Raw genomic sequence first — 14,657 nt, 5'->3', positions numbered from 1 at the left:
GCTGGGGCTAGTTCATACAGTATTTCTTAGATCTTTCACTACAGTCAGTCAATTTTCAAAAGGCAATCAACAACAAAGTTAACAAAGAAAATTCAACAATCAATCTGAAATAGACCTAATAGTGAAAATATTACACCTGGTTTAGATTTGACTAAAGAAGGTGGGAGCTCCAACAAGCAGAGTTCAGCTACTCTAACCATGGAGCTCTGAAATTCAGAAATCTCCTACACGCTCGTGGAAGTCTTGAGAAGCTACATTCTTCATTGAAAAGGAGTTCAACAGAGTCGTGGGGAGGGGGAATAGGGCACGCCTGACATGGTACCAATTATTCTGCCCAGAAGCCTTCAGATAGCATACATATTATGCCATAGTTAGACAACTTATTGCAAGACTCAGCCAAACACATACACACACACACACGAATGACTATACCACCTCTGAAACCTCTAGAGTTGAGGACCAAATGCACTAACACATCAAACAGTCCATCATAACAGCATACCTCACGCGTCTCTCACACTGTCTTTCTATCTATCTTTCTTTGCAAAACTCATCTAATGAATATGAGTTACAAAACAAACCAACCAGGAAATTTCAAGTACACCTACAAGAATGATGACAGACAGGAAGATGCCCGTTTGGACCCAGAGATTCCATACAACGTGTAAGTACTCATACAAGTTCATGTGTGCCATTATTTAAAGGTTGCTGTGAGCTAATTATATCAGCTTAATAGAGCTAATGCTACAACGGCTAATCGTTTCATACAATTAATGAGCTTCAACAATCTCACATTCGGACTTTTTCTAGTTGATTATTATTATTATTATTATTATTATTGTATATCCAGTGTTATAATGTTAAAGGATTCATGACATGTTGCTGACATGTAATGCACGAACCGTCGCGTGCTTGTCAACCAGCCGTCCCTAAATAGCCTTGACGACCGTCAATCTGTGCAGATGTTGGTGGTTTACGAGAGAGAGCAGAGATAACGAGATATAACGACAGAGATAGCGATTTATAGTTTATATATAGCATAGTTTAGTTTATAGTTTAGATAGATAGGATAGTTAGATAGATAGGATAGTTAGATAGAGACATAGACATATATAGTTAGATATAGTTAGATAGATAGGATAGTTAGATAGAGACATAGATATATAAGGGTAATTCTTCAACTACGGGACGTTTTGAAGACTTTTTTTCAGAAAATTCAACATATTTCAATTACATTTTTTTTTTCATAGTTCAATTACCTGCTCTATCTAGAAGCATGCCCTAATAGTGGTCATACTGATTTTACTTAAATAATATATGTTTTTGCCATTTAATTCCAAATGTTTAACTGTCATTTCCATCATACAACAAAGCGTGTTTTCATGCAAAAATACCATAACATCTACTGTTCCAAATGTATTTTATTAAATATTACACACATATCTGCCCAAATATTAAATTGATTAATTTTGCAGAAATGCATGATGTATTATTTTTATATGATTATCTTGATATGTACTATGATGGTCATTTCCGCCACACACAAGTCATTTCCAAGCGTGGTGGAGATGACATAATGACAATACATAGCCAAATTTAACATTTAAAAGCATCACAATTTAAAAAAAATATGTCCTTACCACATGTTATGTCATTATGTTTCCGTCTGCTATATTTGTTTTTTACTATGAAGCAAATAAACTGCGTTTTAGCGTGGGCAATGTCATTTCCACCTCAACCAAAAAGTGGTGGAAATGACTGTGACGGAAATGACATTTTGCCCCTTTTCATCTAAAATCTCATGATATCTAGCCTTTTGATGCAAGTTGTTAGACTTAGCATTATATATACAAAAAAACACACAATATGGCCTTGAGCTTTTCCAGCTGCTTTTGACATCCACATGAAATATGAGCCGAGTGGAAATGACGCCAATAAAAATATTTTCATTTTCACTCATCTTTACCTGGATCTTTCTCCCTTGTATTAATATCTATGGAAGTCACCCTTTGTCCATCCATAAAACCCTCTGTGGAGTATCTATTACTGTAGTTATTAGGTATACAAACCTAAAATCATGATCTCAAGATTCTATTTTGTGCAGTGTGGTGGAAATGACAGTGAAACCATGGGACAGGGCTTCATCTTATGAAAAATATAAGAAAATGTGAATAAATATTGCAATATATAATATGTATGATTGAAATAGACTGTATTTCATAATTTGGACTTGAATTCTATATTATTTCACAATTTGATTTAGAGTTAAGAGAGGTTGAATACCCAAAGTCTGGCCTTGGGACAGGGGGAAAACAGTCAAAATGATGCATAAAAGACCTCATATTACTTAAAATAAGAATAATTGAGCCATGGTTATTTTTTTATAAGTTGCTCTTAGGGTGTAGTAAGTTTGACAAAAAGAAAAAAGAAAAAATATTTTTTAGTTTTTTTTATTTCATCCTGGGACATGAAAAGTCCCGTAGTTGAAGAATTACCCATATAGTTAGATAGACATATAGTTAGATAGATAGCTTTTTACCTTTTACGTGTTTGTTTGTTTCGTTTGTGTAGTTTTTATATTTGTTTATTTGTTTAACTAGTTTAGCTTAGTTAAATATATAGTAGGTAGTAGTGTTAGTTTAGCTTTGAATCACCTGGAAGACCTGAAAAGGTGAGTGACGGTGGCGATAACTTCGAGCTAGGCTAGCTAACGTTAACGTTAGCAGTTAAAGTCGACTGTCCTTTGCTGCGCGAGCATTCTGTATGGTTAATGAATGTTAAATTATTGTTTACATCGACTTTACCCAAAGGTATCCAATAGCACATGACATGTAGATAAATGTCATGAAAAACGATTGTTCCCTTTTCAACTAGTAACGTTATTGGTTATTTTTGCAATTGACTAATGGCGACGGCGATGTTAACGTTGACATCTGATAATGTCACCATGAACGACAGTATCCCGTGACACGACACGTAAATAAATGTCATGGCATGTCGATAAATGCCACAGATAATTTGCGGTTAACTAGAGTGGGTGTAAAACGAAGCCGGAATTAAGCTCGATTAGTGGGTTAACGTTAGCTGCTAGCAGCTAGCAGTTAAAGTCGACTGTCCTTTGCTGCGCGAGCATTCTGTATGGTTAATGAATGTTAAATTATTGTTTACATCGACTTTACCCAACGGTATCCAATAGCACATGACATGTAGATAAATGTCATGAAAAACGAGTGTTCCCTTTTCAACTAGTAACGTTATTGGTCATTTTTGCAATTAACTACAATGGCGACGGCGATGTTAACGTTGACATCTGATAATGTCACCATGAACGACAGTATCCCGTAACACGACACGTAAATAAATGTCATGGCATGTCGATAAATGCCACAAATAATTCGCAGTTAACTAGAGTGGGTGTAAAACGAAGCCTGAACGAAGCTCTAGTAGCACTGCTAGCAGCTAGTGGGTTAGCGCGGTATGTTGCGCCCTAAGCGGTCATACGTAAGTGGCACTGTTTCAGCGTCGCTCTATTACCATGTTGTCCTCTGCTACAAATCAAACCTGCTGGGGAGCAGATTATGTGCCAAGATATAACTCAAGTCATATAGAACTACTGCCCACTGACCAATCCTACTAAGCGGAAAGCCTAGTTTTACAAATGTATTATAACTGCTGTCATCGTTTCACTTAACTTATACCCGAGATTTGTGTGTAAGACGTTGTGTAGCCTCGACGTGTCTCACTTGCTTCATAGACAAAATCGCACATTTTTGACAATAAAAACACCCGTTAAGAACCGAAAAAGATGTTGTGCAAATCTGCACACCAATGACTACTGAAAGTGTAAGGGCCATCAATCAAATATGACATTAAAGCATCTTTGTTTCCGAATTCCGATTGTTACTGCTTAACGTTAATGCAAATTCAAACGGCTATCAGGGGGCCAACTGGCTATCGGAATCAGCCCCATGGACATGTCGGTCCATACTACAATCTATCGATGTTAATGTCTTAACTAACGTTAACCAGTAAATAGAAGTACTTACCTCTGGAATAGCCCAGTCAATCAGCTTCCGTTAGCTGCTAAGTTAGTCGTGGACTTCAGCTGCATCCACCTGATAAACACAGATGATTAACTTTAGCCTTCGGCCTTAAAATAAAAACGTATCAACCAAAATGATCAAACTCTTAATATTTAGTAAGCTAGCTAGCAAGCTAACCACGGCGCAAATAAATATGAGATAATACTGAATGTGGTCTCTAAGCTAACATTGCATGCTAACATTACCAGTTAAATCGAGGATTTCGCAACCGGCTAACAATATCTAACGTTAGCCATATGCAAGCTATGGTGACCTTAAATTTAACCAACAATGCCGATTTCTAAAAACCAAAATACATTTAAAATCTTAACGCTGTTCTCTTACCTACACAATCAGTGAACATAATTCGTCGAGTGTAGTCAAATAATATATATATTTTCTGTGAACTTGGTCTCGAAAGCCACATGGCAGCCTACCTCGGTAAAATTACCGTTGGAATGAGTGTGTGGCGGCATTCGCGGCAAATCTGAACAACAAATTCCAGATGTGACGTATGCACAAAAATGTACCAATTACAAATAATCTAATATACTACACCCAATCAGAGAAAGTGACATCACTTGTCGTTAGTGCAATGACACAAGTGCTGGTTGGTTTTGAACTCCATGCCACACAGGGCACCAAACCTAATTTAACCCCTGGAGTCTAAATCCCCCCCCCCCCCCTCCCTCTGTTCTAAAACATAAAAAATCTGTTCTAAACACACATCTTAATCTGCAAGTTTTAGTCTTAGAAACACATAAGTGACACCATTAGAAACGTCTAGTTTTCATTAAACAGAAAATATGTTTTGTTTCGTAAATACAATAAAAGAAAATCCAAGGATTTTCAGGCCCATTCAACCACATTTGCATTTGAAAGTGGCTCTTCTGACTTCTTTCAAATTTGTAGCAAGACAACAATAACATTTATGTTAACACTTAACTTCATCCTAATTTTACTGTGTCAGAATAAATGCAATTGTCAATTGTTGCCACAGTATGTCATTAAAACCGAAACTGATTGTGTTTTCTTTCCCCTTCCATTTGCATGTATATGGGACACTGAAGACCATTTCAAGCTCACAGCAAAGGTATCATCCTAAATTCTTTTTCAATAGTGGCCAATACACACAAAAATGGCCTCTTATTGGAGTAAAAGAAGGCGAGTCTTGTCAAATGCAAGGGAGACAGAGAATGAGATTCTGCAGGAATTCAATATGACAATTAGTCAGGCCGAAAATGTCCCCCTTAGTGACAGCTCATCACATCTACCACTTTGTGAGGCATCTTTAGACTACGCCAACAGTCCTGGTCAACACAGTGCTGTCAGTGACAGTACAGGCAGCGAAGATTTGAGTGTGCCACCCAGCTCTGATGAAAGTGAGCCAGAGGAGATGAGTCTACGAGATAAACTTCAGCAATGGTCATCGGCTTTTGGTATCAATCTCGTTGCAGTTACTGCTCTTCTGTCAATATTGACAGTATACCACCCAGAGCTGCCTAGAGATGCTAGGACACTCCTTGGCACTCAAAGGAGAATAGCTGTGGAAGCATTAGGTGGGGGTGAATATCACCATTTTGGATTGGCAAAGGGAATTTTGTCAAAACTGAATTCAATTCACCTGCCTACTTGCCTTCAGACAATTCGGTTGCAATTTAACATCGATGGTTTACCCATTTTTAAAAGTTCTAAAGTTCAGTTTTGGCCAATTCTGGCCATGATTGATTGTGACTACATGAAAAAACCTTTCATTGTCGGTCTGTTCTGTGGTAACGCAAAACCGTCTAGTGTGCAAGAGTACCTGAAGTCATTTGTAGATGACCTCACCCAGTTACTGAGGGATGGACTGACCTACAGAGGTGAAACTCTGAAGGTGATGGTGTGCTCTTTTATCTGTGATGCTCCAGCACGGGCTTACATAAAACAGACAAAGTCCCATAATGGCTACTCTGGGTGCGACAAGTGCCATCAAGTAGGTGTGTGGCAAAACAAAATGACATACCCTGAGATGAATGCCAGGCTTAGGACTGATGAAGACTTTGCATTGATGTCTGACACTGATCACCACCTACATCCTAGTCCCCTTACCGGCATTGTCCTGATGGTAACACAGTTTCCAATTGATTATATGCACCTGTGCTGTTTGGGGGTAACTAGAAAACTAATTCTATTCTGGATGAAGGGGAAAAATCTGGCCACTAGACAGCCATCTAGAGTGATCACAGCAATATCTGCAAAACTGACTGCTCTCCGTCCCCATATTCCCACTGAATTTGCCCGAAAGCCACGAGAACTTGCAGAAATAGACCGATGGAAGGCCACAGAGCTAAGACAGTTCATGGTCTACAGTGGGCCTGTGGTTCTGAAACGCATTCTCCCAAGAGAGATATTTGAAAACTTCTTGTTGTTCTCCGTGGGTGTGTTTTTATTACTCAGCCCCAACCTCTCTGTACCCATGATTGATTTTGCAAATAGTTTACTGACAGCATTTGTAAAAAACTTTGGAGACTTATATGGTGAAGGGGAAATTGTTTTTACCATCCATCAGGTGATACATCTAACTGATGTATACCGACAATTTGGTGCCCTTGACCGTGTCTCTGCGTTTCCCTACGAAAACTATCTTGGAAAAATAAAAAAAATGTTGAGAAAGCCTCATCAGCCATTACAACAGGTGGTCAAGAGACTGTCAGAGGTGCCTGATGCCTTGACTCCACCTCCGAGTGCGCAGCCCCTTTTGTTTGACTCACACCAGGATGGTCCATTGCCTCAGCAATACAGCAATGGCAAACAATACAGAAAGGCAGTAACAAAAGACTTCTGTCTGTCAACAAAGACTGGGGACAACTGTGTAGCGATAGGACAGGAGATTGCACTGGTCCAAAACATTGTGAAATCATCTGGTTCAGTTTTTATTGTGTACAGAACGTTTAGCTACAGAGATTCACATTTCACTTATCCCTGCCCATCCGCTCACATAGGCTGTTTTCAGGTCCACACACTAAAAGACAGGCTTGAAGTTGGGCACCTTGAGGATGTTCAAAGAAAATGTGTGCTTTTGCCAGACCAAGACTATTTTGTTGCCATCCCTCTTCTTCACCAATCCTAATTCCTAATCATCAACAACCCCCAATTCCCAATCCTGAAAAAAACCCATAAAAGAAAAAAAAAAAATATATAGCCTATAAAAAAAAAAAAAAAATCTATCTATCTATCTATCTATCTACATATCCGTCTTGACAAAATGCTGTGAATGAGTAGTTAGAGTGCTTCAGCTGAGTAGCGTCGTCTACTCTTCCTGCGAAGTGCTTTTTTTTCCTTTCCTTGTTTTTGTCTTTTATGAAGGTAACTCTGGGGAGGGGGCATGTGCCTCGAGCCCGGCAAGCCTTTGAAGATAATTAGGCTTACGTAGTGAATTATGATTAGTTGCATGCAGTTCTCCTATCACTTAACATAGTAATCACTTGGAACATATACACCAATAGTGACTTTGGTGTGTAGATCAAGACAGATAGATAGATAATTGTAATATAGAACATTTTGGATATATATTTCCAAGGGTTATTTTTCAAACACTCAAAACACATCAGAACTATTGTTCTATTTCAAGTGTTTCATTCCTTCACCTTATTATCAGATGGCACAGATGTGGAAGGTGGTCGAGTTCATGGACAAAGGCACTGCCGTAGTACCATGCAGCTGGCTGGAGAAGGCAGGGGAAAGCTGGAGGTGTTATTGGCCTGGCTCCTATGACCACTGGCGGCTCCAGAAGTCCGTTTTAAACCACCTTCCGCCAGGTCAAGACTGGGATGTTTATGATGACGTGAGGGTCTTGGTAGGCTGTGGTAAGGAAACATACTGCATTAAAATATTTTTTTAAGATTCAACTTGTTACATTGCACTAAGACATGTCATTCACTTTCAGCGACATATGGCAAGGCCAAAGAATATTTAGATAAATCTTTGCAACCAGACTGCCCAACAGACATCCAGTCAGAGGCTGAATTTCCTGAGAAGAGAAAAAGAAGGTAAAAAAACATTCTGTCCAGTCTAATCAAAACCGAAAAGCTCACAAAATGTATACAAAAAACAGAAAAAGTTCAGTGTGTTCTGTTTACATTTCTGGTGTTGCTGACCCACTACCATCACTGTTCCAAAGGGCAAACCCACGCTACAATGAAGGTAGCAATCTTGGAAGAGCGGGCTCATCAGCTACAGCCAGGACTTGGAGCTTGCCACGAGAAGCTGTTGGAGGTGCGGGTCTTTTTGGGTTAAACTGAACAGCAATAGGCCTAACACATACAGTGCCTATAGAAAGTCATCATACCCTTTTGAAATAGTTACTTTTTTTGTCTTACAGCCTGAAATCAAAACCCATTTTAAAAACAATCTTTTGCAGTTTTATTTACAAATGTAGCTGTACAACATCAACATAATGAAAAAAAAGTCAACCGGAAAAGTCATCATACCCCTGACTTAAAGGAATAGTTCGGAATTTTGGACATAGGACCTCATTTCCAACTTTACCGAGGTGATATAGGCCGGTGGAGACCGTTTTTATCGCGTTAAACCCCTTCCTTCAGTTGCAGCGTCCCCCTTTGCTAACGCTGTTTCTTAGCTAAAGCATTTCTACGGTAACATCAGTCTGACATCAACAACAGTCTTACTCACTCCACCGCACACCCGAGACTTGTCAATTAAAACGTCAGACTATCGATATACGTGTCCGTGTTGATAGAATAATTTTAGAAGTAAAACTAACCTTGCAACTCAATGATTTATTACATTTTGAGGGACTAGTTTCTCAATATCAATCCGCCACTGCCATACAGGGAACAAAGTAGGCTATTGCAATGCGATGCAAGGTTAGTTTTATTTCTAACATTGTTCTATCAACACAGGCATGTGCATTGATAGTCTGACGTTTTCATTTATTTGTTTCGGGTGTTCTGTGGAGTGTTTTCAGTGGCAGGCTGGATGTTACCGTTGACTTGCGTTATCTCGGCACCTAGGTTAGCACGAGATGAACGCTGCAACTCAAGGAAGGGCAGAAATTGACTGAAAATGGTCTTCACCGACCTATATCACCCCGACTAAGTTGGAAATAAGGTCCTATGTCCAAAATTCCGAACTATTCCTTTAATACTTTGTAGAGCTTCCTTTTACTTACCATAGAAAATCTGTGGATTGACTTGAAGAGAGCAGTCCATCGCCGTTCCTTACAGAATTTGACTGAATTTGAACAATTTTGCACGGAAGATTGGGCAAATATTCCCCAATCTAAGTGTGCAAAGCTATAATAGAGACATATCCAAACAGATTGAGGGCTGTAATGAAAGCAAAAGGAAGCTATACAAAGTATTAAGTCAGGGGTATGATGACTTTTCCAACCCTGTTATTCTTTTTTTTATTAATTTTCAGAACGGTTGACTTTCTATAGGCACTGTATTTCAGAATTAAACAAATATCTGATTGTCCATTTAGGATAGTCTGAAATTCAACTGCCATTTCCAATGTTTCAAGGTGAGGACACTGAATCTGATGAGGATCAGCCAACCCCTAGAAAAACAGCAAGGCCAGCTATTGACTTTGGGCCAGGTAGGATAGGCTAAACATTTGTGTTGTATGTGTTTACTGTTTAATGCAAGTCAAACTGAAATTTGAAGGTACTTACTACTTGCCATTTGAAGCAACACTCAAATGCTAAACATGTTTCTTTGTTTTTCAGACATCAATAGTGAGTGGCTATTTGGGCCATCGACCACACAAAGAGGTAATTTTAATGAACAGCAATGGTTTCTCATACATATGCGCACAATCTCTGCTGTTGGCAAACCACGGCCAGCAACCAAGCCAAACATGCTCAATGTCAGGCAAAGTGATGAGTAAACAAGTAAAACTTAAATTATCGTAACTTGTTCATGCAATAACATGGATTTTTTTTTTTCATAACTAGCTCAATCAACAGGGGTATCAAATGGCAACCAAAGATCTGAGCTACTAAATCTAGGTAAGTGTACATTAGTGGTGGTGTCAGTACAACATTTAATTTCAACACTCTGATTCAACATGTATTTATATTAATTGACTTTTCCCAGACTCACCTCGAGAAGGACATTTCTCACAAGGTAAGTCTTTCACGAGCTCTTCCTTAAAGCAATAGTTTGACATCATTCCAATCATAGCCCTGTTGCATGGGCTTGCGGAATGCTCTTGATAAGAAGAACGAAAGAATTTGCAACAACATAGACCAAATAGCTAATGCTAACTGCCGTAGAGCACTCAGCAAGCTCGTACAACAGGACTATGATTAGAATGATGTCAAATTACCTTACACCACTTTGAAAATATCTAATCTATCCAATTTGTGACTTTTAAATATAGCCACACCTCAACCAAGCCAACAGCTATTGCGTGGTAAGTCAAGGAGACATAAATATTCTAACCAGTGTTTTCCTTCATTACCATACGCGTCAGACTTGAGCTGAAAATAGTACACCAGACCCCCCTAAAAACATATTTCTAATATTAAGTAATTTAAATTGACAGACATTGGAATAAGCAAAGTCCTTCAGCTGCTGTCCCAAGTGCTAGAAGACAACAAGATGATAAAAGAGGAGGTCACCAAATTGGGAAGTGACATCAGGGCTCTCAGGAGAGAGATGGGGAGGCAGGTAACACCTGAAGCTTCCCCTTCATTAATTAAGCTGCCCCTGAGCTCAATGGAGGACTTTCAACAGGCAGAAGCACTCATGAGAGAAAACCCCCATGAGAAAAAAAAATTGGTAATTACAAATATGCACTACCCAAAAACTAGTCCAAGTAAATGTGCAAATTAATATGAACATACCTCTTCTTTCCAGCCATCCACTACACCACTCACAGTAATTGTAGGAATAATCCTTAAAAAAAAAAAAAAACACATTACTCATTATATGACACAGTGATGAGTTTGCTAATATGGTACATAATTATTCATACAATCTTTCTTTTCATCTGTTTGTTTGTTGGTTCATTATGTCAGATCTCTACATTCGCTCTTATTGGTGGGCACACTGCTGAATTGACCGTAAGGCGGATGCTGCAAAATGGCCTCACCAACAACCTGGCTTGTAATTTCAACTGGGCAGGAAAAGGCCACAAGAAACCTTTTAGAGAAACATCTCTCAGCGATGTGCTATTCGGTATGTTTGTCAAAACTCAGTCACAAGACACAAGTACTAGATACGTGGCAGTGTTGGGAAAGCTACTTTGAAAATGTAATGTGTTACTATTAAAAGTACCCTATCTAAAATGTAATAGTAGTAGGGATGTAACGATACACTCAACTCACGACTCGATATGGTTCACGATACGATTTTCTTACGATTTTTTTTTTTTTAAATATTGATGCTGTTTGAAGAGGTTGCTCCAAAGAAAATCAAATTGCACCACTCCCTCTCCTTCCAAAGTATTACGTCCTACACCTCTCCTCTTAAAATAAATGACAGGCCCTACTGTTATATGCTACATCATTATAGTTGTTCAAGTGCACACTCTAAATGGAGAGCTAGGATTAAAATTCAGACTGCCTTTAAATAGGCGACTTTTTCCATGTATCAGCACAATGCTACAGTTGCCATTTGAACGGTGGGACAAACGCGAAATGACAAGGTGTTAACTAAACAATTGAGTAGACCTAAGGTCGACAGGCTTTATGGTTAAAACGATGAAAACCAGTAGGCTAGTCTGTCACAGCTAACTTCGTTCAAGCACAGTAGCTTAGACTAGTTTACACGCGCAGAAATTGAAAGTCAATATCAGCATCACAAGATTGCTGTCATTATCGGAAAATCCAGACACGTCCAACTGGACGCGAACGCGTGGCAAAAACAAAACAACTTCATAAATGATGTCTTTTTCAAACCTTGAAAATACCACATTAAAATCCAAGCATTTTCAAGGATTTCAAGCACCCATACGAACCTGATACGAACCCTGACACACACTCTAGATCAAAGTTGCTGTCGCCATGTCTTCTTCTTCTCTTTCTATGGCGGTTGGCAAACTGTCGCCGTGTCTTCCCCCTATGGTCTTCCCTCGTTCTGTGCTCTGTACCTACGTAGTGACGTAAGTCACGTGACTCGCATTCGCGAGTGCGAATCAACCGGTGCAAATCGTCACGCATTTGTACCGATTTTTATTCGTGTCACGATGCATCGTTACATCCCTAAATAGTAGTGTAACTATTTCAATTACTTCAACAAAGTATTGTAACTAAAAGAAGTTAGGACTCTATTGTTCCAAGGAACAAGCAGCGCATTGGCACAGCTGCATCACGTGAAGTAAGCTACATTGATACCTTGTATACCGGGGCCTATTGAAAACGCACTCTGAGAGGTTCCCTGGCTCAGGGATTAGTTTCGTATAGGCTTTTTTTCTCGTGCACGCCCATCTAATGCTGCACCAGGCAGTCTGATATTGTGCCCATTTTAGTAAGGTTTTATTCTAACTTAAATGAATTAAATTAATTTTCTTTGTAAACTGATTATTAGTAGCCTACACACCAATCTAATGCACCAGGCCATGTGCTTAGATGTGTCCATTTTAGTATCGTGTTAAGTGTTTTTTCTCTCAATTAAATGATTGACATGTACAGTAAATGCATTGACAGGTTAAAGTACGGTAAAGGGCTCTTACCTGGACCATGTTGGTCTTGACCATACGAAAACGAGTCGCGTAATTTCCGGTTTTGTGGTTCTAACGTTTTGTCTTGTCTTGTCTTGTCTTGTCTTTGTTGCAGCTGGACTGCAAAAACAGCTGCCAGGGAGCACACAGATGGCTTACGAAGGCACCGTAAAGAAGTGGCTGAAATATGCACCGGAGAGAGAAGGGGGAGTAGAGAGGCGCAGACGAGCGCAAGAGCAGGTAATCCGTACAGTCCATGAAACACTGAATACAGCCCAAGCCTACTGTAAGGTAAGGAGTAGGTAAGAACGGCGTAACTAAAAGTAGGCTATCAAGGGATAAATAGAACACTTACAACACTACATAAAAGTTAACTGCTTTATCTGTCCAACCTCGTCTTCCTGAAATGTAGGCATATCTGGACTGATTAACACAGCCCATTGCGCGTCTTACTTGCCTTGATCAATGAATCATCTAGCCTACCTCAGTCGCGTCATTTGTCATTATCCCTTGTTACTTTTGTTACACCATTCTTACCTACTTCTTACCCAATAGGCTATAGGCCTACTTCACAAGCTGTAGTCTGCCCATAAGCCCAAGCTTATGTTGCCCACAAGACTCTCGCATGCGCGTAGACATATACCCTGCCACTGTTGATTTTTCTCTATTTCTTTTCAGGCACCTTCACAACAGGACTCTGACCGCCTGGACCACTAGCCTGGATGGATGACACATTTAAATAAACGATAAATGTTTGATATTACGTTCTGTGTGTTCATTATAGCACTAGGGTAGCCTATTTGTTATCCTAGCTTATTTAATTGCATTATTTTGATGTCCTGTTGTAGATAAAACAGGAAGTGAAACGAATGAACCAAAAATCGACCAAAATTCGACATAATAACAAGTTGAATAAAGGTTGAAATGGGATCGATTCACCGTCACCAGTCACCCCCTTTTCAACGTTGATTCGACGTGGAACAGTATGAGCAAATTACCGTTGAATCGACGGCCGATATCAACGTTGATTCGACGGTGATTACGTTGAACAGCTGACGGTGATTCCACGTTGATTCAACGACCTTTTGCTATCTGGGGTGATAACGTCTACAAGTCAACTAAAGGGCGCCATCTTTAAATACCCGGCAGTCGGACAATTTGGACAATTTTTTGGTAAAAAGTAAAAAAAAAAAGGCTAATAAAAGCGCAGCATTGTGGTCAACCCAGGAGGTCCAGACATTCCTGGGAATAATTGGGGATCATCAAATCCAGAGGGAGCTGGACGGTTCTGTGAGGAACGAGAAAGTATTTCAAGGTGTTTCTCAGCGGATGGCTAGTGCAGGATATCAGCGGACATCCGACCAGTGCCGCATAAAGTGCAAGAAGCTAAGAGGGGAGTATCGCAAGATAAAGGATTACAACGGCCGGAGTGGGAACAACAGAAAGACGTGGAAGTGGTTTGATATGATGGACGCGATCTATGGACACAGACCAGCGAGTATGGGGAGAGAAGCAGGCATCGACTCCGCTACCTCTCTGCTGGAGGCCATGATGGAGGACTCTGAAGGTAGGTGTTAGCGTCAGCTTTGTGCTTGACTTGTACAGTTAACTAATGTCTCATCACTGACATTGTCACTAGTGATAGATAAATGCAAAGTTAACAGTAAAACCCACGATGAATGTACCGTCAGACTGCTGCTAAGCCCATTATAGCCAAACTGTTTACAACACTGCAAGCTGACGTTAGCAAAACATTATATCGTAGAGTACCAATTTCCGTCCTTTTAGACTGAATAAAATTCGAAATCAAATATGAAATTGCATGTTTAAATTAGTTTTGGTTTGACAATTTTTAATTTTTCGGGTGTGGGAAGTGTAAGACAAAATATAGTTTAGCTCTCTCCG

The 14,657-nt window shown here is 39.6% G+C and overlaps 1 protein-coding gene across 1 annotated transcript; it reads left to right on the top strand.

The window, feature by feature from the left end:
• The first annotated feature begins 5,802 nt into the window (after nucleotides 1-5,802).
• Nucleotides 5,803-13,510, top strand: LOC134079717 (uncharacterized). The gene is made up of 13 exons (XM_062535795.1): nucleotides 5,803-6,057; nucleotides 7,723-7,930; nucleotides 8,011-8,113; nucleotides 8,245-8,339; nucleotides 9,609-9,683; nucleotides 9,814-9,858; nucleotides 10,042-10,095; nucleotides 10,184-10,213; nucleotides 10,470-10,502; nucleotides 10,635-10,870; nucleotides 11,110-11,269; nucleotides 12,868-12,992; nucleotides 13,431-13,510. Exons 1-13 carry the CDS (start codon nucleotides 5,803-5,805, stop codon nucleotides 13,467-13,469), a joined length of 1,458 nt encoding a protein of 485 aa, XP_062391779.1. The 3' UTR covers nucleotides 13,470-13,510.
• The last annotated feature ends 1,147 nt before the right edge of the window (nucleotides 13,511-14,657 follow it).

Source organism: Sardina pilchardus, chromosome 5 (genome assembly GCF_963854185.1).
Source record: "Sardina pilchardus chromosome 5, fSarPil1.1, whole genome shotgun sequence".
NCBI classification, from domain to species: domain Eukaryota; kingdom Metazoa; phylum Chordata; class Actinopteri; order Clupeiformes; family Clupeidae; genus Sardina; species Sardina pilchardus.
Note: the sequence above shows the minus strand (reverse complement) of the source record. Positions and strands in the feature narration are given on the sequence as shown.

Bases quoted from the DNA above. Each gene is read 5' to 3' on its own strand.
- LOC134079717 (XM_062535795.1), top strand. From the start codon at position 5,803: ATGATTGATTGTGACTACATGAAAAAACCTTTCATTGTCGGTCTGTTC. The intron at 7,931-8,010 runs GTAAGGAAACAT...ATTCACTTTCAG, and splicing joins GAGGGTCTTGGTAGGCTGTG to CGACATATGGCAAGGCCAAA. The intron at 8,340-9,608 runs GTGCGGGTCTTT...CAATGTTTCAAG, and splicing joins GCCACGAGAAGCTGTTGGAG to GTGAGGACACTGAATCTGAT.